At 45.3% G+C, this 26,488-nt stretch overlaps 2 protein-coding genes across 2 annotated transcripts in view; one reads left to right on the forward strand and one right to left on the reverse strand.

Moving 5' to 3' along the window:
* CAPN6 (calpain 6) overlaps positions 1-11,881 on the forward strand; it is a 44,949-nt gene extending 33,068 nt beyond the window's left edge. The window contains exons 8-14 of the mRNA XM_062502754.1: positions 1,036-1,113; positions 2,304-2,499; positions 5,618-5,740; positions 7,177-7,379; positions 7,999-8,120; positions 10,707-10,843; positions 11,699-11,881. Of these exons, the coding sequence (XP_062358738.1) occupies positions 1,036-1,113; positions 2,304-2,499; positions 5,618-5,740; positions 7,177-7,379; positions 7,999-8,120; positions 10,707-10,843; positions 11,699-11,881 (1,042 nt within the window). The remainder of the gene's footprint in view (positions 1-1,035; positions 1,114-2,303; positions 2,500-5,617; positions 5,741-7,176; positions 7,380-7,998; positions 8,121-10,706; positions 10,844-11,698) is intronic.
* A 3,431-nt stretch (positions 11,882-15,312) lies between these two features.
* Positions 15,313-25,023, reverse strand: LOC134050229 (serine/threonine-protein kinase PAK 3-like). The gene is made up of 12 exons (XM_062503163.1): positions 24,921-25,023; positions 23,987-24,036; positions 23,034-23,138; positions 22,431-22,584; positions 21,462-21,525; positions 20,673-20,721; positions 19,689-19,801; positions 18,723-18,840; positions 17,946-18,045; positions 17,631-17,827; positions 16,467-16,604; positions 15,313-15,426 (listed from the first exon to the last, which is right to left on the reverse strand). The coding sequence occupies exons 1-12, from the start codon at positions 25,021-25,023 to the stop codon at positions 15,313-15,315; spliced, it is 1,305 nt and encodes a 434-aa protein (XP_062359147.1).
* Between the last annotated feature and the right edge of the window lie 1,465 nt (positions 25,024-26,488).

Genomic DNA, 26,488 nt, shown 5'->3' on the forward strand with positions numbered 1-26,488 from the left:
AGTGTTCTAAACAGCAGTATATTCACTTCTTATAATCCATGCTTTAGCTAGCAAAAATCTCCTGCTTTCAGAGAGATAGTTCTGGGTGAAATGCAAAGAATGCACAAAAGAGCTGCTGGCTCTGGTTTAAGTGAAGCCCTTAGGGTTCTCCAGTAGCCTGTGTCTGGCACAGCTGCCACTCATGCCAGCACTGAGGACACTGATGGTGGCCCGAGGCTTTTAGGCTAATAGAATTAAATGGACAATTTCCAAACAGGTTAATAAAATGTCTCTTAGGGTGAGCAGCCTCCCTTCCCTCCTTCCAGCCACCTTCAGCTTTAGCCTCCAAGTGCTTTTGGAGGGGCAGTGAGGAGCTGTGGCTCTGTTTGTCTGGTGTAACCCATCAGGACAGGGTCTGGTTTGGGTTTCAGCAGGAGGCTGCTGGAATTTAGGGTCTGTGCTCCCCTGCAGGGGCTGTGCACTGTAATGTTCCTCTGCAGACTGGACACCGTGCTCAGGCTCCAGCAGTTTCTTCTCAAAGGTACCCCGGGGAAATCTCAGACCTCAGGCCTGCTTTATTAAGGTGATTAAAAGAGAAAGAGAATGCTCTGGTCTGAGTGAAGCGTTCAATAATCTCCCCAGGAGGAAAACCAGGTTTCATTTGAGGGGCCTTCAGGGAATGGAGTCAATCTCCTGTGACCTTGGAAATCAGCTGTTTAAGTGTTTAAGAGTCCTAATGGAGGGTGTGACAAAGGAAATCGATAAAGTTCTGCTCTAGCTGAGCCTATTTCCTATTCATCTCTTCCTTTCTCTCCCTTTTTTAGTAGCTTTCAAATCAATTAATGTTTTAAAACTCCCCTTGAAAGCTTCACACTTTCATCAATATCATGTGCCCTTTCCGTACTCTGATATTCCTTTTAAAACCATGGACCAGGAGAGATTTTTACTTCAATTCTTTTTCCAGGTGAGAGTTTTTAAGTTATTCATCATCTTTATTGTTTTGATTTCTTTTTTTTTTTTGTTTTTCTTTCTTTTTTTTTAATTATTTCCTTTTAGTTCTGAAGAGTGGAAGAAAGTCAGTGATTCTGAGCGCAAGAATTTGGGGCTCACTGTTGAGAATGATGGAGAGTTCTGGTGAGTGGGAGTGATGGGAAGGATTTGGGGACACTGGCTACACTGAGTGACTGTCATTAATCTGCCATTTAACAGCTTCAAAAACAGATGGATAAAGTTATCCCAAGGTCTGTTCCTTTCAAACTCCCAAGGGATGACAGGGAAGAATAATAAAAATTGATTTGAAACCAGTAGAACAAAATTAGTAGCTCTCAGAATCTATTGTCTAAATTTAGGATAATCCCTCAGAACCCAGGAGAACACGTGCTGGTTTACATGACACAATGCCCAATACTGAACACTGTTTAGACCAGTTAAATTTTGAAATGGGTAAAAATATCTGAGGAAGTACTATGTGCATTTCACACCATGTTTACTGACTACTGTGCTTGTCTGTAGGTCAGCCATAGCTGAGGCATTTAAAAATAGAGTTGCATCCAGTGATTTTTAATATTTGTTGCTGTTTTCCAGCATGAGAATGAGAAGTGTTCATTCTCTATACAATGTCTAGAGCTCTATTAATTTTGACCTTGCTTAAAGCTTAGATCCTGAGCCCAGCAGGTCCTTCTGGAGATGATCAATATTGGGTCAAGTGAACTGGTAGGGCTCAGAATGAAAATAATTCTGTTGGCTTTGTCAGGACTGGCAGCTGCAGGATTTGGCTCTGGGCCATGAATAAGGCAGGCCATGATGGTAATTCAAAAAGCCAAGCTGTTTTCCAGTTGTTCTGCAGCCCAGCCCGTTCCTTTAGCAGGTACAGGTGAGATGGGTTAAATAAAAGTTCTGTCCAGAGTGCAGAGGTTTGGGTGGTGCTCAGGGACAGATGTGACAATAAGGACTGTAATAATGGGGAGTGGATCCTGCTTTAATTGCAGATGATCTCTTTGGCCTTTGTAAAATGTCTTATCAAATCCAGCCTGGGAGGTTCAACCTGTCCTTTAGGCTGAGGAGCTGCAGCAGAACAGGTCCTGATCTGACCAAACACACAGAGTGATGCTGCTCCAAATTAAGCTCTAAAACTCTGTAATTGTGGCTTCACGAGTATTTCCACATGGGGAGATTTCCAGTGAATCAGTTTGTCCCCTGGACAGCTGAGCAATGCCTCCTCTTCAAATGACTGGAAGATTTTGTGTTTTGTTTTGGCTCTTTGTGTGAATATCGCCGTTTTATTTTTAAACAAACCATTACTTCCCTGCTGTTCTGTGGAGCAGGATGACGTTCGAGGACTGGTGTAAGAATTTCACAGATGTGGACATCTGCAGGACTGTGAACACCTCCTTCTTCAGCCTCCACAAGACCTGGGAGAAGGAAATGATGTATGGGGCTTGGGCAAAGCATCCAGAGCCCCAGCTGAACAGATCTGGGGGCTGCTTTGATAACAGAGAGACCTTCCTGCAGAACCCCCAGGTGGGAATCCCTGTGTTTTGTGAGGTATTGTGTATTTGTGAGGTATTTGATAACAGAGAGACCTTCCTGCAGAACCCCCAGGTGGGAAGTTTTGTGAGGTATTGAACTGTACCCACTTTAGCTGGGGCTCCTGAAGTATCCACCCTGTTTGGGAATTGGCAGTGACTACTAGACAAAAATCTTATTGCCCTGGGAGTGTGCTGAGTACTGCATGTTTTGATGATTTGATGCAATTTCTCAGAAGGGTTTAGATATTTATTTAGGACTGATCGTGCTTGGGGCTGGTGAGTCACACACACAAAACAGAGTTACTGACGTCCTGCCTGGACTTCTTTCATTTTCCCAGTCACAGAAAGGCAACAAATCTGATTTTCTAATGACAGAACTCACTTAACCCCCTTAAACAGCTTGGAGATTTGATCCACTGTAATAAGTTAGTATCCCTTGGCATTAATGTAAGATTCTGGAAGTACTTCATCTCTTCCCCAAGCTCACCCTCTCATCAGCATTACAGAATTTTCCTTGTCTCATCCTACCTGGTCTTTTCAAGCTATTCAGTTTATCTATTCATCCATTCCTACTCCCTTTCCCACATTCCTGCCCTTTTCTCTCCCAGCACATGCAAATTCAGGCGTATAACTTCAGTTACTGTCCGTGGGCTCTGGGCACTTACTCTGTTAGTCACCACTTTGAAAATGGATCTTTCCATCCAGCTTAATTAAAGATACTTTTTGGATCTGCTTCTCCGCACTTGCAAGGGAGGTTTCTGCCTGCAGCCTCTGTTCTCAGAGCAGGATGCTGGAGCAGTGCAGCCTCAGCTGCTCAGATCACATCTCAGATTCCAGCTCACCCTGCAGTTCTTCACTGCTCTGCCTTCTGGCAGTGCCTCATTTCCAGGGGGTGATTTAATTCAGGTATTGCCCTGTATGATTCTGGATGTGTTCCGAGTGCTTGTCTGTCTCATTTTTAAGTGTTTAGCTGTCACAGGGAACAAAATGCACATGTTCCAGCTGAGTGCAGTGCCTGATGCAGTGGAATTGCCTCTGTATTCCAGTGACATGTCTGGGCCAGCTGATTAAAATGCTCCTAGCAGCAGTGCTGGAATATATTTATGTTCCCTTGGGGCCATTACAGGTTACTGTGGCACACCCCATCACAATCTGGAGATAATCTCTGTCTGTTCTCCTGGCACTGATGCCTCCTGTGAGGTTAATCTGTGCAGAGAGGGATTGTGACACTTCCAGTCCCTTTGATAAGGCAATTTCAGCCAAGCATCTGCCTATTCTGCAGTCACCTGCTGACTTGTGGATCATTACCCATCAGACAGCTGAAGTGCCATCAGAAGGTTACAGTTGTCATCAGAGAAGTTTCCAGTTCCAGGAGAACTTTCCAATTCTACCTGTTGCCCTCCCACCCCTCCATGGCCTTGGAACACTCTGAGGGAGTAACCTGTGTATGGTTCATCAGGGACAAGAATTAAAGTGTGCCCTACTGGCTGTTGCTGCATGTTTATATCTCACTTTCTAGGTTCTCTTACAACCCCTGGGACTCTCCCAGGGCCCTGTGCTTTCTCTGCTGCAGTAGGTGATATAAAACACAAATCAGAGCTTGGGATGGGACCTTGTTCAGCAGAGCTCCGAGGCAGAGGGATGTGGATGGTTCTGTGACCAAGGCAAGATCAATATCTACCTCAGACCAAAGCTCAATGGTTTTCTTTTTAGCATCTCTTTTTAGGAGAAGGGAGGAGGGAATTGAAGCAATGATGCTATTCCTCTCCATGCTGCCAGGGAATTCCTGCCTAATTCAGAACACGTGGTGCACATGGAACCCAGCTGTGCACTGCTGCGGGGTTATGTTTCTATTTATTTTTTTTTCACATTTAAATGTCTTTGAGGATGGGGGAGTACAGCATCTGTCCAAACTTGGGGTAAATAATGTCCTCTTCCTTCCACTGGTCCAACTCAGGTTTGCCCTCTGCATGCACAAAGCAAAATTTAAAGGCATCTCTAATAATGAACAAATTAATTAAATTCCATGTCATATAAAGAAACACCTGTCTGACATTTCCTTTGTTCATACTTACTTATGAATTGGTCTGGTAGTGATTTTTAGAAATGTAACTGTTCAAGTTGGATTTAGAAAAATGGGAACTGCTGCTTAAACTTGAGATAAATTCCTTTGATCTGTCTTAAACCCAAGTTGACTCAAGTTTACTGTAAACAGTTTGGATAAAATATTTGCGTATTAAAGGTGCAGGAGTCTTAGCTGTTTTTTACTGGGTACTCAGGAAAACCGAGAACTCCAAAATTAGCATTCCTGTTAGTCTCACATTAATTAGGAACTGTAGATGCAGAACGAACTGCCTTTTAAACAAGATTTGAAAGATTCCTTCATTTGCAGGCTCTATATAAAGATGTTTGAAATTTGAAGGCACCATTTAAAGGAGAATGGAAAATTATCTAAGACCCCATGTGGAGTCCATTGGTTTATTTTTTTAATCGCACTCCTGATTTATAGCTAAATGAAACTTAGTATTTAGTTCTTTTGCCTTCAAATGAGGCATCCTCCTATCTTGACTACAGTTATTTTGTAGCTTTGTCCCAGGCTGTCTTTTATGTGAGTTCACAGAATCAAATAATCATGGAATGGTTTGGGTTGGGAGGGACCTTAAAGCTCATCTCAGTCCACCCCCTGCCACGGGCAGTGACACCTTCCACTGTCCCAGGCTGCTCCAAGCCCCATCCAGCCTGGCCTTGGACATTCCCAGGGATCCAGGGGCAGCCACAGCTGCTCTGGGAACCTGTGCCAGGGACTGCCCATCCACACAGTGAAGGATTTTTTCCTAACATCCAGTCTAACCCTACCTTGCTTCACCTTAAGGACATTCCCCCATGTCTGGCCACTAAGATTACCATTTTCATCAGCACCTTTTATTTACCTGATACTTTTGATTTTAAGATCCTTGTTAAAGCATTAATCTTCCAGCTGTGAATTGCTGGGAGTGTCAGTTCTATGGAGAACTCTCCTTCCTCCCCCAGATGTATTTCCTTGGTGATGGCTTTACCCTCAGCCTCCTGAGGCAATTCCAACAGCTCTTCTCTATTCTCTCTCCTCCCAGTACCTCTTTGATGTTAAGAAAGCCGAGGACAAAGTGTTGGTGTCATTACAGCAAGAGGATCGAAGAAAGTACAAGAAAGAAGGGAAAGGAGACAATATCACAATTGGCTTTGAAATCCTCAAGGTAGGCAGCCAGCTGCCCTGCTGGTGCAGTTTGCTCAGTCCTGCTTCACCCTGACAGTGAGATCCTTGGCAGACAGAGCCTGGATTATCCTGGGGTCTGGCTCTGTGCTCAGATTTTGTGTGGGTGCTGCACTCAGGCCATGGGAACTCAACTGAATTTAGTTCAGCTCAAGCTCTAGTCGAATAAATTTCATTTATTTGAAAGAAATAATTTTTTGCCCCTTGCAATAGAATTTTAAGTGTTTTTCCTATCCTCCAAACTTTCTAAAGAAAGGCAAAATTATATTAAATGTTTGAAACATGGAAGGGTTTTTCTCCTTCTGCCTCCATTTCTTCAACAAATACAGCCAGGTGAATGAGGCTGAAAAGTCTGCAGTTCTTCTGTTGCTACTTAGAAAAATGCGTTTTCAAAAGCTGGACTAGTGAGCAGGAAATGAGTATGTGGGAAAAGGAAACACAGGGATCCCCAAAGATATTTTAATTGCACTCTCAAGGCAAATAGAGTAAAATGAAAACGCTCAAACTCAGAGGAGGGAAGCAAAGAAACAGTAATTTTTCTGCTGTTTCACTGAGGATTGGGGTAATCCTGTCATCTGTTGCTACAGCTCCTGGGACTACATTAAATCTATGGCCCTGCCCTAAAAAAGGTCAATTTTAACAGTTGATTAGATGTGCTAACATCCTACTCGTTTGCCAGTCACCTGTTAACCACCATATATTGAAAAGCGTCCTTGCAAAAAGCAGAATAATTTCCCTTGTTCATGCCTGTAATTTGGAAAGGCTTGAAAAAGAAAACCACACCTTCCTAAAAGTTTCAGTGCTCTATTTTTATTTCTGTTCAATAATTTTTCTATTTTTATATATATTCTATCACACCAGGCTCATTAGCATGACTAAAGGCCTTGGGAAGAGAGCTGCCAGAAAATGAAAGGTTGCCTTTGCCCCAAGAGCTGCTTGAGAGGGAGGTTTGGATTTAAACTGTGCTCCAGCAAATACCAGTCCCCTGGAGAGGATGTCAAGAATTAAGCACAACTTCAAGGCTTAGAACAAAACATGAATGGTTATTCTGTGGCTTTTGTATTCAGGAAAGGGCAGGGAAAATCCAGCTGCGTGCATCTGGACTGGGAGCCTGCTGAGAAAGGCTAGAGAAGAGACAGAGGGATGCATGTGCAGTCCTCGGGTGTGTGTCCACCTCTGGAAGTGCTCCCAGCTCTGCAGTAGCATCACTTCATCCGTTTCAGTGGACTCCTGTCTTTGCCAGCCCCAAACTTTAACCTTCCACAGCTTAACTGGATGAGAAAAGACTTGCCAAATGATTGGCATTTAGTGCTAGTTGAGGTTTACTGCCCTGAAAAGCTGCTCAGGGAGAACCCTGGTGGTGCTCAGGGAGAACCCTGCCCACGATCCCTGCTGGCATTAACCCCTCTCCTGCTGCAGGTGGAGGACAACAGGAGGTACAGGCTGCACAAGCTCACGGTGCAGGAGAGAGTGGCCACATCTCCCTACTCCAACACACGCAGCGTGTTCCTGAGGAGGAGCCTCCAGCAAGGCCGCTACATCCTCATCCCAACCACCTACATCCCAGGTGTCCCCACAAAGTTTATCCTCAGGCTCTACACAGATGTGCCCTCAAAACTCAGGTGGGTGGCGCTCACAGCTGCAGGAGATCCTCTTAGCCCACAGGCTGCAGCACCATGGAAGGGTTGTCCTGGCTCATGTGGCTCCAGAACTGCGCCCTGGAGACATCAGGGGCACCTCTGAGAATCTCCAGGTTTGTGCGTGGTCAGGAGATGTTTACTTAGGGACCTCTTGGACAATTTGTTTTGAGTCTTTTGGCTTTTTTAGTTCAGTTCTTGTAGTGGTCTCCAGTTCTAGGTCAGGACACTGAGGACTGGTGCTTGTTACAGCTGACAACTGTTGTTTCTGTGACCATCTCCTCTGAAAGCAGTGGTTGCTGCAAGAGTATCATGAATCAGGCCCACTTCATTTATTTATTGATTTGATTGTATTTTTCACTATTTAATATTGGGGGTTTTTTTTATCACTTTCATTTCCACACAAAAAGATAACACCAATTTGTTTTACTTTGCTTTGCTCTATTTTTATTTCTTACCTCTGTCATTTCTGCACCACAGAACTCAAAAACAGCAGATGAGGAAAAACTACAAATCTCATGTTCTAAAAATGCCAGATTTCCACAACCATTGATTTTTTTGCTTGACATTCTTTGCTTAGGTTGCTTTTTCCATGATTTTTCAGGGAGCTGAAGGCAGATAAGCCTAAAATGACGTGTTGGAGTCTTCTCTGTGGCTACCCACGCACAGTCACCCAAATCAAAGTCCACTCTGCAGAGGGTTTGCAGAAACAAGACAGATCAGGAGGTAAGTGGAAGGGGAGTCTGGAAGAGTGGAACGGGCTTTTCAGTCCTCTAAAGGTGATTTTGGCTGATATGTAAACAATCGGAAATTATCCAAACAGAGGATTTATGGGATTTGTTTTTCCATCATGTTGTAAAACCTGCCTCTCTGTCAGGCCTTTTTCCCGAGTTTCTCTTTGAGAACAAATCACCTTCTGTACCTTTAACTCTTCCTGCTGCCATCCCATGTTGGATTTACATATTGAATTGTTTTTCACCACTTACATTCTAAGTGTTGAGATCCATGGTGTGTGACAGCCCTGGAAGCAGAGAATCGTTAGTGGGAGCTGCCTTGGGAGCAGCGTGAGAAGCAGAAGGATGGAGAAGCAGAGATTCACCTGCAAGAGGCAAAAAACCCTGCTGTGAATACCAGGGCAGTCTTGTGTCTCAGCTGTACTGTACCTGCTGTTTGTCCCATGCCCTTTTCCAGTGGCTGAGGGTGGAAGAGCTCTCCAGGTTCTGGTAGGAGCAGTAGAGGAGTGGGAATGCAGCTGGGAACATTCCCTCAGGAATGTGTTTCAGAAAGCCTTTTGCTTTGGTACAGTGCTTCAGGATGTGGGTGTTAGATCCTCAGTGCAGTTCCCAAAAATTAAACCTTAGACTACTGAGCACAGATTTCTTTAAGCCTTAGAAATGCCATTACCGTTCAGCTATTTCTGGCTTTTACAGATTCCAAGTTTGTTTTCTTTTTTCCCTTTGCACGGCTCTTGTGCACAACTTCTCAGAGCAGCAGCACAGGCAGGACTGAGGTAAGAGAGCTGCTGTGGGGTTCAGGGCAGAGCTGGAGCCATTTGTGTGCTCCAGAGCTGAACCCAGCCCTCCTTCCCCTGCCAGAGCCTTTTCCTGAGCAGCAGCTCCAGTTTCATTCCCAGCTCATGGCCAATACCAGGACATTGCTCTTCCACTCTAGCAGACCTTTGTGTTTTTCCTTTGTCCTGTAAATAAACCAGGCACAGAACTGGGCCATCTGTAGCTGAGAACATCTGATCCCCCATGTGCTCTCCCACTGCTTCCTTTTGTTGTGGAATTGGAGGCAGCTTTCCTAAAACAACTGACCCATCCAGCACTGCCATCATGGGGTCAGAACATTTTGGAACATCGTGGGTGCAGTAACATTTTGTGGCCCCCTTCTACCTCCCTCCGTTTCTGGTTTCTCGAGGTCTTGCTGAGAATTTTAATGTTTCCTTCAAGTATTCTTTCCTTTTCCTTCCACTTAGCAAGTCCCCTCATTAACTGCTCCCTCCAGCATCCAGCCTGTCACCTCTTTAGCTCTGTGTCCTTTCCCCACCCCTCTTTATGCTCTTTATCTCTTAATTACTGTTAATGCTCAGGTGTTGCTCTGCTCCTTGCCCTTGGACAAAGTTGTTAACACCATTGGGGTGACAGGCAAAACCCTGCTTTATCCAGATCCATTTTCCAAACTGCTCTATGAAGAGGGCAGCTTTTCCACCCCTGGTGGCACTGTGTGGTGCCACCCCATGCCCCAGTGCTGAATTCACAGTTCAGTGACACGGAAGGCAATTGCCCATCAGAAAAGCCAATATCCTGCTACCTGCCATGGAACTGTGAGGGGTTGTCAGGGAAACAGGCCCGTGGCAGCTCTGGCCAGGTGTAACCACAGAGTAACATATGGAAAAACCTGTGTCTGCCTTGTACATGGAGGCGGCTGCATCTGGTTTGGATGCAGCTGTTACGTGGTTTGCTCCTGTGAGACTTTGGTACCCGGTCTTGTAAATGAATGATGTGTGTGAAGGAAATCGTCTGGGTATGGTTTGTTAAAAAGCTAGAGTTGCCTAAAATTGTGCTGCCTTCTGGCTTTGGTGGTGTTTTCGAGTAGTTGGTGGAAAATTTGTGTTAGAAACTCTCACGAGCCTGACTTACAGATACCCAGGGTTTATTTAAAATCTGTATCTAAGAAGTTGCAAGGTGTGGAAAAAAACAGATAACAGATATTCTGTCATTAACAACAGCAATGGACAGTTGTGTTAAAATACAAAACATGGTATCGCCTTTGTTTAATTAAAAGTAATTAGAAAGTGGAATGGCTCATTCTATTTGAATGTGTTTGGTGTTTCCAAAACGGTTCTTGCCCCTTATTGTAAAGGAAAGAGAATATCAACTTTAATAAGAAATAAAAATGCTCTCTATAAGCATTTCTAGAATGTTGAACAATTGCAGGGGGTCATGTATGAGGGTTAGATTGGATATTAAGGAGAAATTGTTCCCTGTGAGGAGAGTGAGGCCCTGGAACAGGTTCATGGAGAAGCTGTGGCTGCCCCTGGATCCCTGGAAGTGTCCAAGGCCAGGCTGGATGGGGCTTGGAGCAGCCTGGGATGGTGGAAAGTGTCCCTGCCCATGGCAGGGGGTGGAACTGGATGGGCATTGAGGTTCCTCCCAACCCAAACCATTCCATGATTCTGTGTTTTCACCTGTATGGGGAGCAGTGGTGTAACGTGGTGCTGCCAGGCACAGGAGGGAATTGTCTCTGCTGTGTTTCTGGGCAGCTCTCAGCTGCCACTCCGTGTTCCCAGTGCTGCTGGTTGTGTTCCAGGAGCAGATCCCTACGTGCTCATCAAGTGTGAGAACCAGAGCCGGCGCTCCCCGGTGCAGCACGACACCACCAGCCCCGTGTTCAACACCCAGGTGATCTTCTACATGAAGGACATGGACAGTCCTGTCACCATCCAGGTGAGACAGCCACAGGGCAGCTGCTCAGGGCAGGCAGGGCAGCACTGCAGCATCCCTGGGCTTCACTGGCCACCTTTTCCTTCATGTGACTGATTCCCAGGAGAGAAGTGAGAACCTCTGCTCCCCTTGCTGGGCTGTGCCTGGGGCTGTGCTGCTGCTTCTCCTCCATAAACACCAACTTTGGGATCACAAGGGCATGTTTCATTCCACGGCATGTTTCATTCCAAGACTTGGAAAGAATTGCAGAATTCCCTTTTGCCCCATGTGTTACCTGATGAAACAAAGAAAAGCCAAGTGCTGTCCAGAGTCAGTGTTTGAAACAAAACCAAAGCTAAGGCTGTTATTAAGAAGTTTTCTACCCTGAATTCTAGTCCTGTGAGAACTAGACCTCACTTTTTGCTTCAGCACTAGCTGGAGAAATAGAGCTTAGCATTGAGATGATATAGTCCAGGAAAACTTTGTCTTCAGTCTAGGCTGTGGGCCAGACTCTAAAACTCTAGCACTGAGGAGGTGCAGAGGTAGGCACAGGCAGGCAGAGAAGCACAGACAGGCTATTGTAAGTAGGTTTTACTGCTGATGGGGTAAAAAAAAGGTCATTTTTATTCCTCTCCTAGGCAGGCTGTGACCTAGAAAGCAAAAACTGCATTTTGCTCCTTATTTGCACCGTCTACGTAAATGAGCATGCAAATGCAGCCTCTCCCTCATGTTCTCTAGACAATTAGCTGAATTTAGACGCACGCCCCCCCTCTCTGCTTTGCCAAGGGGTTAACCGGGGGTGACCCTTCTCCAGCACAGCACAGCAGTGTGAAAGCAGCGCTGCCTCAGCCGGGTGTGTTTGTGTCCCCTCGTCACCAGGTCTGGCACAGCAAGCTCCTGAGTGACCAGTTCCTGGGGCAGGCGGTGCTGGCAGCCTCCCCCGGTGAGCCCCGCGAGCGGCAGAGGCTGCGGCTGCGGGGCAGAGGCGGCGGGGAAGCAGCCGAGGTGCCGGGTCACATCAGCGTCACGGTTCTCTGCAGCGATGACCTCGCCGAGCTCTGAGCACCGCAGCCCCGCAGAGCCAGACGGAGCTGTCACCTCGCCGGGGACTCGGGAGCACAGGGTGCACATCAGCATAATCGCTTTTAAAGGGGAAAAAAAGCCCTCCAACTCTCCACGTTATCATTGGTACTGGACGGAGAGGCGTTGGGAGAGGGGGAAATGCATATTTATACGTGGCTATGCTCGTGATGCAGCTCATGCAGTAGCAGAGAGGCCAAATGGAATGCTGGCAGTAAGTTCAGGAGGGTGTGAGCATCTTCCCAGCAGCATCGTTGAGGACGCAGGCAGGAATGGCTGCATCCCACCATCAGCGTGGGGACTGGCAAGTACAAGGGGGATTCGTGGGGATTTCTTTTCCCTCCATAGAAGCAGATGAATTTCACTACAGATTAGGTATTTTTGTTCCTTGATGAAAATGGCACTACTCAAGGAACTCAGTCATAGCTCATGGCCTTAACAACATTAAAATAGAGGGGCAGATCTTGCAGTGCCTGTTTGAACACCACAGCAAATAAGAGCTTTGTTCACCCAAAAGCTCTCAGATTCAATTTCTGATTCTTCTCTACCTTGAGCTTCTCTACCTTGATACTTTCAGTATCTCTGTCCAGGGGCATCTCATGGTTCAGCTGTGGTTTTGCTCAGAGCACAGATTCAGTAACGGGAGCCTCCTTGCTTTCTTTAAGCCACATAATACTAAAAATGGAATAACAACCCTCTTGTTTTGGTAGATGTAGCACCAGCCTGAAAGAGGAGAAAATGAACTTATGAGAAAAGTGGGTTTGTAAAGCAGGGTGCTGTTCCCTGGCAGGTGTCAGGTCTCACTCTCAAAATTTTGCAGTCATTAATTGCTGGCACGGCTGATGTTTGATGAAGTTTCATTCGGGTACCATGGAAGACGGTTGTTATTTCACATTTCCCTCTCAGCAGGTTCTGGTGCCAGCTCTTCCCTTGCCCTGCAGCCCATGGAAGGGTTCCCTCGGCAGCTGTCTGGGGTGGGCACGCTGGGCAGTGACCCTGGCAGTGCACGGGGCTCTCTGTGCCACACACTTGGAAATGGATTTTGCACAGCTGCACATTCTGGGTGGTAAGGTGAAGCTGAAGGACTGTTCTGCCTTTTTTACAGCCAGGAAATTTGGATTCCTATGTGCCTTGTAGCCACTTCAGCCACACTGTGCAATTTTTACAATTTTTGAAATGGCCCTTGACAGAGTTAATGTTTTCACAAAAGGTTTTGAAGTCTCCTCGGGGCTCTAAAAGGATCATTTCTGTGGTAGGAAACTGCTTTGTCTGACATGCCAGAGATAGACTGTGGGACTATGAATGATGCTGCAGTGCCATCAGCTTTTCTGCACGTACCAAGGACCTAAATCCAGCTCTTTTCAGACAGTTTGGGCTCAGGCCTTTTGGCACAGCAGAGATCTTGTCAGAGGTGTAAACTACAAGCTGCACAGGGAAGTGACATTCTCTGTAAGCTCACGGCTTCAGAGCTGCTTACTCTTAGAAATATTTGCACGCTGAGATTTATCTTTTTAAAAGCATGAACTGTCTCATGCAGACCAGAGGTTGGACAAGGGGAACTGCAAAGGTCAGGTTTGCTCTAGTCACACCGAGACCTGTTTGCTTTCCTTTTCCTCACACTGTTGCAGGCTGTGCTTCCCTACAGTATTCCCTGTGGGATGGGGGCCATTCCCAGGGCTTGGCTTGGCGGAAGGTCAGTGTTTAGCCTTAAAAAGAAGTTCCACTCCGAGATGGCACCAGAGGTTTGTGCCTGCCTTCCCCACCACTTGGCTGAGGAAGCTCCTGAGCCCGCTGAGGGCACAAAGCCACCTCAGCTCCAAGCTGGAGGGGTGTCCCTTGGCTCTTTCCTTGGAGCCCCACAGCCCTGACCACAGCCCCAGCACCACCACCCTGTGCCAGCCTCTGCAAAGGCTTGTCCCCAGCATCAGTGGCACAGAGGCAGTGCGACCAGCAGCTCTTGGGCGTGCACAGCCTGGCAAAGTAGAAAGTCAGGGTGGGGAGCATGGTGACTTTTAAGCCCTGGTCATTGTGCCAGCTCCAGCCCTTCCCCCAGTTTGTCCCCGTGGCATGGAGACAGGCACTGCTGGCCAGTGCTGCCCTGAGGGACTGGCAGTTCTGGGAGGCTTGGCAGGATGCCTGGTCCCCTCCACTGATTATTACTGGGAACAGTTTGGTTTTCCCAGCAGGAGGAGCCGATCGAGCCTGGGAATACAGCTGGCTCTGCTGGTTTACAGATGTTTCTGCCTTCCCAGGTGAAGCAAGGCAAGGGCAGGCTGACAGAGGCCCGTGCTGCTGCCTGCTCCTAACTTTAATAGTTGAAATTGTTAAAATATCAACACATGGGAAAAGATCTTGGCGTTGGTTTTTTGGGAGGGGGAAGGGCTGCATTTATGTACGCACTCGAGCCACCTCAAAAATAAGAACAGGTGGAAATGGCTGTAAAATATTTCATTGCAACCTTTTGTAACTCTTCAATACGAAGTGACCTAAATAAAATTTTACAAAAAAGAAAAGAATTTCAGCGATTTCTGTGCCGGCGGCGGCCGCGAGAGGGCGCTCGGTGTCCACCCGCACAGGTGTGACCACGGTCAGGTACCAACACCTGACTGCGGCCAGGTGCAACTCACCCCGATAAAAACGGGGTTTAATTTATACAGGAGGCCACACATTATCCTACAGGCGTTATTGTATCTCCCTATACACTCTAACAGTTAGAGAAGCACCTCTGATAGTATAAAAAAAGATTATTTATATATATCTATATATATGCACATGATGTATACACACTATATATACACACACCCTATATATATCTGATATATATATATATATATATATATATGGAGCATTATATAAGGAATGCTACAGTGCAGGAGAGTTAGGGGGGGTTGTGCATAGGGGACAATATAAGGTACAAACTAAATCTATGTCCATAGCTCTGTAACACACTATCTATACATATAATTATATAAAAACATTACATATATAGTACTATATAATATAATCACTATATATCACTATATATATCTATACACTATATATATATATCACTATATACATACTATTAATATTTATACATATAATAATACAGTATATTGTGTGTCTATGTACATTTGCACCCCCCGTTTATTACTCTACATTATATCCATATCTTTCTCTGGAATCTCTATATATTATATATTTTTTGTGTGCGTGTCAATGTGTTCTGCCAGGTAGAAGGAAGAGAGGTGCCACAACTGGGCAAAACCCAGCCCATGGGCATTCCAGAGGCAGCGTGGCCTGGAACTGGTAAATGGATATCCTTCCCCATTTCCAGACTTCCCCATTTCCATATTTAAGAAACAACCAACAATTCAGAAGTGAATGGAACCACTGGGTGAGAAGGGAACAAATCACCCAAAGGAGTGAAAATTTTATTCCTGATTTTTCTCTGAGCTGGCTGCTTCTGTGCCCTCACAGAGTTTCCTGGCTACACGGATCACTTGAGACAGGACGGAGAGACTCATGGCTGTTTGTAAAAATGGATGCTGCCCAAAAGGAAAAAAAAGAAAGAAAGGAACTGTTACTTTCCAAACCCAGTTTCTCGCAAGAAGAAGCAAGATTCCTCTGTTACCAGAAATATCCATAAATAGGACTGAGGGGCCCATCTCCACCTCAGTCTTCCTATTCAGGACCGTGCTGTCAGAGGCACACATGGCCCAGTAATCTCATTAATCCATTTATCAAAGTGTCTTCAGTTTGCTGGGATTTTGGCCCTGCCAGCAACTCTGGGAATGCCACTTGCTGCCTCAGGGCTTTTTTCATTTCAGGAAACTCAAAGGACTCATTTAGGCTCCTTTTTTTCTAAAGGTAGGGGATACTTTAGTTGTCAGAAAAGATGAGTGCAAGCTGTTCCACTGAGAACTCCAGCACCTCCAAGAAATGTTGATTCCATTAGGATTTAGGCCTGTCCTGTTCTGAAGAACACTGAGGTGCAAGCTTTCAGCACCAAGACATGAACAGCCAAATCTCTGACTGCTGGGCTGGGACTGGGTTCCTCTTCCACCAACACCATTTTGGGCCTCTGTACCCGACACCATTCTACTGCAGTTCTCTTGCCACCAGCTAAAACTGAATGCACTCCCAAAATACAACACAGAAATGATCAGAGGGTGGATGGAGCACCTTTCCTCTGAGGAAAGGCCAAGAAAACTGGGACTGTTCAGCCCGGAGAAGAGAAGGCCCCAGGGAGATCTTATTGCAGCCTTTCAAAACTTCAAAAGGGAACACATTTTTAATAGGGCCTGTTGCAAAGGGACAAAGGGTAATGGTGGTGGTGAAACACTGGCACAGGCTGCCCAGAGAGGTGTTGGATGCCCCATCCCTGAAAACATCCAAAGCCAGGTCGGACAGAGCTCTGATCAAGTTGAAGATGTCCCCACTCATGGCAGGGAGGTTGGCCCAGATGGATTTCAAAGGTCCCTTCCAAACCAAATTCTTCTATGATTCTACTTTGAAAGACACCCAGAGTGGGGATTATCAGGAGAGGAGGGCTCCCGGTGAGGAGAATTTCCCACAGGCCCTTTACCTCCAGGAGCTCCCTGGCTGTCCAGCGGATTCTGGGGTTGGTGTCCAGGCAGGAGTGCAGGAAGGCATGGAACAGAAATGACATCTTGCTGGGCATCTTCAGAGGGGGGTACTTGTTCTGGGCTATCAGGCGCTGAGCCTGGGAACAGAGGAAGCACGGGACAGCCACTGACCATCCTTGGGGTGGCAGCTCCACTGCAGGCACCTCCTGGCTTGCCGATAGCTCCCGACGCTTCTCAGGGGGCTGTGATCAACAATTGGAGGGTAAGGAAGCAGGGAATTGTCAGCCTGCAGAGCAGGGATGATAAGGACCCTGAGTGTAGCTCAGCTGGTCAGAGCATGGTGCTGGTAACATCAATCCCCAGATGAGCCATTACTCAGGAGCAGGATTTGATGATCCCTGTAGGTCCCTCCCAACTCAGAATATTCCGGGATCTGGAAATAATTCTCTTCATCTGTGTTTGCTGACTTTTATATAAGGCAAAGGCAATCCAAAAGTGGTCTTCCAAGAAAAGTCAGGGAACTTTTATGAGAAGAGTGGAGGACTGAATTCTTCAAAATTGTTGTCTTCCTCAGGAATTAACTGCAGCATTTAACTCGGTTTCAGCTATTAGTCATGAGATTTTGTCCTGGTACACATTCCTCCACTATTCCTTGCTCGTTTGGTACAAAACCTCATAATTTAATTTTAAGGAATTAGGATCAAAAACTGAAAACTTCATAATAAATTTAGTACAAGTAGCTTTGCTGAAACATACTTGCAGAATTTTTTTTGGGTAATACATCATTATGGCATCACTAGAACCAGTGACCCTCCTTGAAAGGCACTGGTCAGAATTTGAAAAGACCTCTGGGTCTGCAGATACACCTGTAATGCTTTTCATAATAATTTCCCAATTGGACAAACTTGCTGCTGTCATTCACAGCTACAGCTCAGAGATCAAACACAGCAGGAGGAATTCAAGCAATGCTGGGGGCCAAAAAGGCACATTTTTGCACTGGCACAGGTCCCTTCTTCTCTGATGACATGTTCTGCAGGAACATTTCTAGAAGTGGGCCTTGGTGGAACTATTTCAGGCTGATTTGAGTGGGATTTTGGTTCAGAGGAGACAAAACATGGCAGAGATTGGCAAGGCAGTGGTATCTGACAGCGTTTGCACCTTACCTGGAGAGGGCTTTCTTTAAAGTATGGAGGTTCTCCCTCCAGCATTTCAATGGCCACAATCCCAAGGGCCCAGATGTCCACTTGGGTGTCATAGTCCTTTCTTTTCAGGATTTCTGGTGCTACCCAGTAAGGAGAGCCAAGCATTGTGCACCGTGTGCTCCGGTCCAAGGTCAGCTGAGCACACAGGCCAAAATCAGCTGAGGAGGAAAACAAAAAATACTGTCAAAACCAGCTTGAACTGTGAAACCAAGCACAAAAATTCCCCACTCCATGTCTGAGAACATGGGGATGCTGTGCCTGACCAAGAATACTTACTCAGCTTCACAGATCCATCCATTCCGAGAAGAATGTTGTCACTTTTGACATCTCTGTGGATTATCTTCTTTGAATGAAGGAAATCCAGGGCTTTGAGGCACTGAAACAAAAAATTAAATAAAAATTAATTACCCTCATTTCATCACACACAAAAAGGAAATGTCTCTAAAAGACTGAATTTCTAGGTGAAACACCAATTGTTGATATAGAGTGTCCATTCCAAACCCAGCCAGAATGGCTGCAGTGGCAGTGCTCTCTCCATCCAAGTGACAAAGAAGGTTTGTCAAAAAGGAAAATATCTCTCTCTCCATTATGAAGTGGATCAGTTTTGTGTGGGAGGCTGCATGACAAAAGTTTTATGTCAGCCTTAACAGCAGACTCAGGAGTAGCACATTAGTCACTTTTTAGAAGGAAGCACCATTTGGGGTGCAACGCTCTCCTTTTAAGCTGAGGGCTGTGAGAAATGAGGCTCTATTTAAATTTGCTGCTAGTTTAAAATTTTGCCACCAGCATGTTTGCTTTCGCAGGCCAAGAATGCTGTGCAGATGTGCTTCAGTTTAAAGAGGCAATGTTTAGAATACTAAATTTTTTTAAGAAAGAGTACTAGCACATGAGTATAATAACAAAGTATAAGAAATGCAGTTGTACTGGCAGGAGGCCAACTTAGATGCCCTTTTATTTTACATTTCATAACAGCACTAAATCAAAGCTCTGAACATGAAGTCAGTCCTGTCCCTCCCTGTCCAAGCCATTGGAAGCACAAGCAGAGTCCCTCACCTCCCTGCTGATAGCAGCTATCATTCTTTCCTCCATAAGGATTTGGACAAGAATGCTGGTTAAAGTGCCTCCATCCACATATTCCATCACAAGCCACAGGTCTTCATCCACCAGGTAGCTAAGAAGAAGAAAACAAAGGCATGGAGATGAATGGGCACAGCTAAATTACCGTATGGGAAAGACTGCAGGGGAGTTTTGTTTCTAGGTCACTTGTAAATGGAGGCAGAATGAAACAGAGACACATTCCTTGTAGGCTACAGGGTATTTGGAATCTGTGCAGTCTAAATGAGAAAGGCAAATCCATGAAAAAGGAGATGCCTTAGATGGCAAATGAGAAAAATGCAGTTTAGTAACAGCAGAGATCAATCTGGAACCAGGACACTTGCCATCAACTGAGTCATTATCTTAATTTATCAGTTCCACCATTCACACCAGGAACAAGGCAACACAACTCCAGAGTTTTCCTTAGTTGGAGGTTCTGCACCACTGAGGATAGATATTGGCCAACCATTTGGAAAACACTGCATAAAATACAGTCAGCAACAGGAAAAACTGGCAAATTATGTGGTTCTGCAAATGAAAATTTAGTCCTCCTGGCTTCCACAGCGACGGAAAATAGTGGGAACAGCCCAAGGGAGATAATTTCTATGACATTTTATCAGCACTTACAGCTAAGAGATAGAAAATGTGATCTACTTGAAAAAACCCCAAAACAACACAAAGGTAATGAACTGACAGGCTGTTGTTTTAGTAAGCCTTGGCATATCCAGGCTTTTGAAAAGGGGTTTCCAACTACATACACCAGAGAAGATTAATGGAGACCCAAGGCCCTCTCCTCCCATCCACTGGAGATGAATAAAGAGATAAGAAAGAGCTCCACCTTCTGCCAGTACCCAAAGGGGTTTCTTAACCTTTGGCTTGCAGTGTGTGAAGGAACATTCCCATGATAACACCAGAACCACTCACCTATCTATATAATTGACAATATTGGGATGCCTGTTTTCCTTCATGATCTGAATCTCGTTGATGATGAGCTCCTTTCCGCTCCGTTTGCGGAGAGGCATCTTCTTCAGGGCCACCTGAAATGGAACTGGGGACCATGGACTCGAGAAGTTCTGCTGCAGGACAGCACAATGACCATGGAGAGAGTTGTTTTGGAATGATGGGGCTGTGCCAACTGCCCTGTGACCTTGTGATCAGACACCATGGCTCAGGAAGCAACAGGACAACAGCTGATTTCTCTCTTGGCTTGAGTGCCACTTACTGGACACTTGCCAGAGACATCTTGCCTCTAGAAAAATTTCCCTAAACTATCAACCACAGATCTCTGACAACACCCTGCACATTCTTCCCCAATGGCCTCAGTTTATCACCTCCATTATTATTCAGGCAGGTTTTGCAAGCAGGATTTTGTGACTGTGAAAATATATGAAAATATATGAAAACAGCTGGGAATCCTCCAGCAATTCTATGGGCTTTGGTCAATATTCAGCAACTGCTGCTGGTCTTGGCTACATAACAAAGCAAACACATGTACACGATGGATAAAATCTCACACTAAAAGATCATAGCAGTTACACACACACACAAAAATTACAATTCCACAACATTTCTCAGTTCTTGAACTTCGATTTTGCTACTCCAATGAGCACTCTTTACTACATTTCAGATTTGTAATTATTTTCTGGGTTTCTAAAGAAATAACTCATTCTGTGGTATTTTAAGCCTTAATTACATCCTTCTCTGAAAGATACCACTGTCCCTCTTGCATTCTTTCTGGTACTGAGCAGGAACAAAGTCTAAGATGTGTTTTGCAGGCTGCCACTGCTCTGTGCTTGAGGAACAGCCTGTGCAGGCCAGCTGTACTGGCCACCCAAAACTCCAGCAGAGCTCACAGCAGAGGGGAAAGCCCTGAGCAGCAGCACAATGTGCTGGGGGATTGGCACTCACCACTTCTCCTGTGGCTGGGTCGATGGCTTTGTAAACAGTCCCAAAACCTCTGGAAATAAAAGAGCAGTGAAAAATGGAGAAACAGATTAGGTGCTGGGAGTGAAAGCCAGCCCAGACAGGAGACCTCTGCTGCATGAAGTGTTTTAAAACACCTTGGTTCATCTATTCTTCAAACAGCAGCACAGCAGCCCTCTGTCATGCAGGGTGTCCAAGGGAAAACTGAGGCCCAACTTGAAGAGTTCGATCACAGATCTTCAAAACCTAAGAGCAAGGGGAGGGTGTGCCTCCAAACACTGGAAAATATTTAATTTTTTCCTCCATTTTGCCTTGTTGTGTTGTTTTTTTCCCTTCTTTTTGTGTCCATGTGTATATTTTTTTTCCAGGGAATGCATGCTGCAGGATTACACAGCGTGGGGTTTTGTGTGACAGTGTGAGAGCTTGTTTTCTCACCTTTGGTTTCAGTTGTTAAACTATGTTGTTTCAATCTGGATTACCAAATATTTTTAAGCAAAATATTTGAAATAAATGTTATTGAGAACTTTCATCTTGACACTTTTATCTGTGGGAATGGTAAGGTGCTCTTTTTTGCTCCTTGCTGCAGGTGAGGCACTGCCAGCATAAGTTTTCTTTGACAACACCTTCTGACCAGAATTATTAATTCTGATCTGTACTGAGATGGGAAGATCTAAACCCACATCATGTTTGGAGCTTGTTTGGCTTCACACTTGATATTACAGCAGCAAAATGCCCAGCCCATGGCTTTGTAGGAATAACTGGGCTTGGACTTACCCTCGGCCAACTTGAACAAATCCAGTGTATCTTGTCAGAGGGTTCCCCTTGTTCACAATGTCCCCTGAAAGAAACAAAATGCAAGATGTTCACTTCAAAAATGCAGCCCCACTGTCTGGCTGTGAGCCCTCTGTGGGCAACAACAGCAACAGAGGCAGCTCCAAAGCGCAGATGGCTCCACAGATCTTCTGATTTTCTACAGTGCTTTGAAGAGTTACATTGACAGGAAACAAAGCACCAGGACAAATATCCACAGGAGACAGAAATCAGAAAAGACCAGGTATCAAAGCAAGAGTTTATTTCCTACAAAGATTTAGGACAGCTGGAACAACACAGCCTTTATTTTCCTGGGGATAAATACTTTGTGTGATTCTACAAAAGGTTTAATACTTCTGAAGATTAAATGCACCTTGGGTTCTGGGATTAATTTTTAAGACACGCTACAAAAAGTGTTTCCAGGAGAGAAGGAGATCTTCCCATCTTTCAGCAGTTTGCCAAAATAATGTCTTTATGATTTTAAAGAACAGCATTTCATGTTATAATCAATAATGATGAGGTTTTAAGGATCCAGGACTCTCATAATGGATTACCAGGCTAAATTCTGATGATAACCTCGCCTGTGCCATTTGAAGGACCAAAGTGCTTGTCTTCTATCTAATAGATTGCTGTGAAGTATTTTTTGTTCCAATGACTTGTCTGGGGACTAAAGAAAATTCAGGAACCCAAATATTCTGGTTGACTTGGCCATCAGCACTCAGTAGTTCATTCACTAGGTCAAAGCACCTTATGCTGAATGAGAAACCATCTCTGCTTTTGCCTTCAGCACAGATAGAAGCATAGAGAAACTGAACCCAGTCTGAGCTGCTCTCAGGAATGCCCAGAGATGACTCCTGCTTCCTCTGTCCCTTTGGTGCAGCTCAAGCTGGGGCACACACACCACACACCAGACAGGAGGCACACCACACGTACTCAGTTTCTCCAGCACCTCCTCTGTCAGATGGGATTTCTGCTGTGGCCGGATCCTGGGTCTCTCCAGAACACTCGTGCTTTTGCTGAGACTAACAGGCAGGAGAAATGTGTCGTCTTCTGCACCTTCAGCTCCCAGCAGGGAGCTCGTGTGGATCTGATGAGAAATTGGGTTATGTCAGGAAGGGAGCTTGCAGGGATCCCCTGAGCTCATATTCCAAATGCAAACCCTCAGGAAGATGCGGTGGGCCACATCCAGTGCTCTTAAACTGGTTTTTGCTGTCCACACCACAAACTGAATGAACAAAAAAGGCTGGTTTTGCACAAGTTCATGGCCAGTTTTGTGCTCAATTTCATGGATTTTCTCAAATAATTTGTGCAGAGGGGCAGGTAGATCCAGGAGACAGTTTCTCTTGTATACTGCAAGGAAACTGATGACTAAAAGGGAAGTTCAAAGGCAATTTTCCAGGTGCCAGTGGCTGGGGTGAAGCACAGTGTCATGGCAGGACTCTGGCCCTCAGCACCTCCAGCTGTGAATGGCAGCTGCTGTCCCACCAGAAACTTGCAGCTCTGAATTGCACCAATGTAACTAAAGCTGGCACTTACTAATTCTGCTGAGGCAACAGCTGCAAGTTCCTTGTCCACCTCCTCCTTGACGTTATCCTCTTCCCCAGGAAGGGAAGGAGCCAGTTCTGGTGGCAGTGTTGTGGCCTGGGGACAGTCAGGAACATGAGTGAGGTTCTCCATTCTGCCACTTGGGAGGTTTGATTGTTACACACAACTTTCTTGGACATCAGAAACTGCTCTAAGCATGCACGTGGTCCCACAGCCTCAGTTCCCTGTTACAGTACAACTTAAGTATCTATAAATTATGGGGGGTTGAAACAGCCCCAGCTGCTGCTCTGCAGGGGCAGAGCATTACATCAAGTTGTCCCAAATTTGCTGTTTCCCAACTGCTTTAAAGCTGACACAAAGGCCACTTAGAGAACTGAAACAAATCAAAGGCACTATTCGACACCTTCATACCTCACTGGTGTTCCATTTAAAATGTTTAATATTAACCCTAATGAATTTAGCCAATATTAATGTGGATGTTATTTCTCTCTCTGGAATTGTTATTGCAACCCAACATTTATTAGCATGGATTATTATTTAAAACTTCCTTTCAGTGGTTCCAGTGAGTTACATTATCACTTATACCTTATTTATGTTCAGCTATATATCCAGCTGTACTAAAGATAAATAATTAAACTTGACAGAAAGGGAACTCTTAAGTTGTTAAAACTAAATTAAAATGGGGCAATTACATAGTATTGAAAATTGCTGTGAATTAGATATTCCACCATGGCTAAACCCACAATCTTCTCCCTGCAAAACCAGACTTCCATCTATTTAAAAGCTTTGAACAGAAACTAATTAAACAGCCAGGGATCCCTTTGCTGCTGCTGCTGCAAAACCAGACTTGGACATTTTTTCAGTCTGGCATGCTGTTGGAGCAGGGAAAGCTCACTCACAGCTTCTTAAACTCCAGGAATGTCAAAGGTTCCTTCCCCACTCACCAAAGGATGGGCTGCCCTGTGTCCACCTCTGCATAACTGGGTGACCAGATCTGCAGTGGGCAAGATGAACCAGATGCTGTTAGAAAACTGCCCCCTGTGGGGAATCCCCCACAGAACAAGTCAGCCCAAAGAACAGAGCATTTTTCTTTCACGGCTTCCCTCCAGGAACATCAGTTCTTTCCCACAGTGAGCAACAGCACAGGACAAAATACCAGATTTTTTTTCTACATTTTTCTGTCTATTTTTTGTGTTGTTTCACCAGTAAATGGTTAGAAACTCAGTCAAGAAAATGTAGACTGTTCTTTAATAGTCAACAATTCTGCTCTGCCCAAGGGCTAAAGCAGTTTCTCTTTTTTTCCTATTAATAAATTGCATATGTTGGCTCTCTTTAGCTTGCCGAAAACATTTCCCTAGAAAAGCTTTCCCAAAATCCCCCTTAGCCATGTGAATTCTATTCTGACACTGCATAGGAACAGTTCCTAGGTTCAGGAGCACACATTGTTGGGAAGTTACATTTCCTCATGAAGGTCATCACTATTTTAGCATAGGTTGTTGGTCAAATCCTTTAATTATGGGGGGGGGGGGAAGGCATTTTCCCTCAGTTCTGAAGATAATTGCACACTTATTAGAAGAGTTTCTGACAAGCTCTTCCAGTCTGCATTTTGGAAGTTGGCTGAAGCAGCAAAGTGAGGGAATTACAGACTCCCCAGACTGTTCTGTGTAGGGAATGGAACCCCCACAGGGTTCCCCACATTCCAAATGCTGTCCATTGAGACACCCCTTTTAGCAGAAGCTGTTGACAGGAGCTCTGCCAAACCAATGGCATCTTACTGGCCCTGTTGCTCCAAAGTCAGCTCAGTTCCTAAGGAAGAGCATAAGGAACACAGCGACCCCAAATCCAGATATGCTGCACCTAGGGAAAAGCACTACTTACTCCCCAGATGAGCTGTTGCCAGCCAGGGTTGATCCGGATAAAAATACATTGCAGGTGTGGCAGACAGAAAATCACACGCTGCAGCACGGATTGGCCGGATCATTTTTGGCACAGCTGTGCTAGAACTTGCAGAGCAGCATAACCCACAAGTCTGATAAAACCCTTGCTGGCTTGCAGGCAGGGAACTCCTGGAGGAGAAGGATCCTCCTGGAATGCCAGCAGAAGGGGGGCATGGAGGAGTTCTGGATTGTAGGAGCAGCAGCGTCCTGTTGGCACTGCGGGGACTTGCCAACCTTCCACCGACACCGCAATGGGCCCTCGACATCACAGAGGCAGCAGCTGCAGCTCCACACTCCAGAAGGGTTCCAGAGCTGGATGTTCAACTGTGCTCATTCTGGAGCCTGCATCCCTCAGTGGCAGTGAGATGTCAACCTTTCTCCTGATGCAAGCTCCTGTTTCTGCATGAAACTCATCTAGAAATGGACTCTGTGCTTCCATGGGGTAAAGATCTAAGGCTTAACTTGTTTTCCTGACTATTTTTTGATTCTGTAACAAAATTCTTTTCTATTGGTAGACAAAACAGTGCCTTCAGGAACTTTGCACTGGAATTTTGATGCTCAGTAACAAGAACATCTTGAAATGATCTCTGTTGTCTGATTAATGAGTAAACCCCATCCTGATGGAATTTTCAGCACACCAGGGAATGACTCTGCCTCTCACAATCCTAATGAGGTACTAAGGATTCTCCTGGTTGAGCTCCTTGCTGTCAATGTACAGAAAACCTTATAAACCTCCTGATGCCCCTGAAAAAACATATTCCCTCAGATGTGAGGGAACCCTGCAGGATCAGCTCCCTCACTGGATGGACAGCTCTTCAATCCTTCTCCTCTCCAATTTCAGTGTGCACAGAAGATGTGCTCAGGCTCTGAATAGCTTTTCTCTTTGCAACAATGGAATATCAAGGCCCTTTCAGAGCATAATTTCATCCATTTCTCTCCCTTCCACCCTCTCATGAATTACTAATTTAAAGTGACTTAATATCTATTCTCTATTCCCCGTTGGCTTTGCATATTTTAATTATGCCTCTTCCTAATCCTCATTTTCCCAGAGCAGACTTAAATAACCCAAATTACCCCATCAGTAACTGTCTTTGATAGCTCAGTTATTGCAGCTAATTTGTCACTTTTGCCAAACATAACTATTTTTGAGGTTTTTTACTAACACCAAGTGATCACACATTCTGTTCCACTAGCTTTTACCTACAAGGCAAAGTGATCTGCTGCATGAAATGCCATCTCCACCAAAATTTGCCCTCTTTTTGTAATTTTTTTATTGCTGCTAAATCACTTCCTGAAAGACTTTAGTGACATTTTGCAGCAATGTCTTTGCAGCCTTACCTTGGACAGCCAATGGCAGGTGAGGACAGGGGGGCTGTTGGGAGAAATCCTGCTCAGGATTTCCCTGCTCAGCCTGAGGATTGCTCCAGTCCAAGATAAAATTATAGATGTCCTTTGCAGTGATTTTTCTCCTAAACACGCAGGCTTTTGTCAAAATACAACATTTGCCAA

This window comes from Cinclus cinclus, chromosome 15 (assembly GCF_963662255.1).
Source record: "Cinclus cinclus chromosome 15, bCinCin1.1, whole genome shotgun sequence".
Classification (NCBI taxonomy): domain Eukaryota; kingdom Metazoa; phylum Chordata; class Aves; order Passeriformes; family Cinclidae; genus Cinclus; species Cinclus cinclus.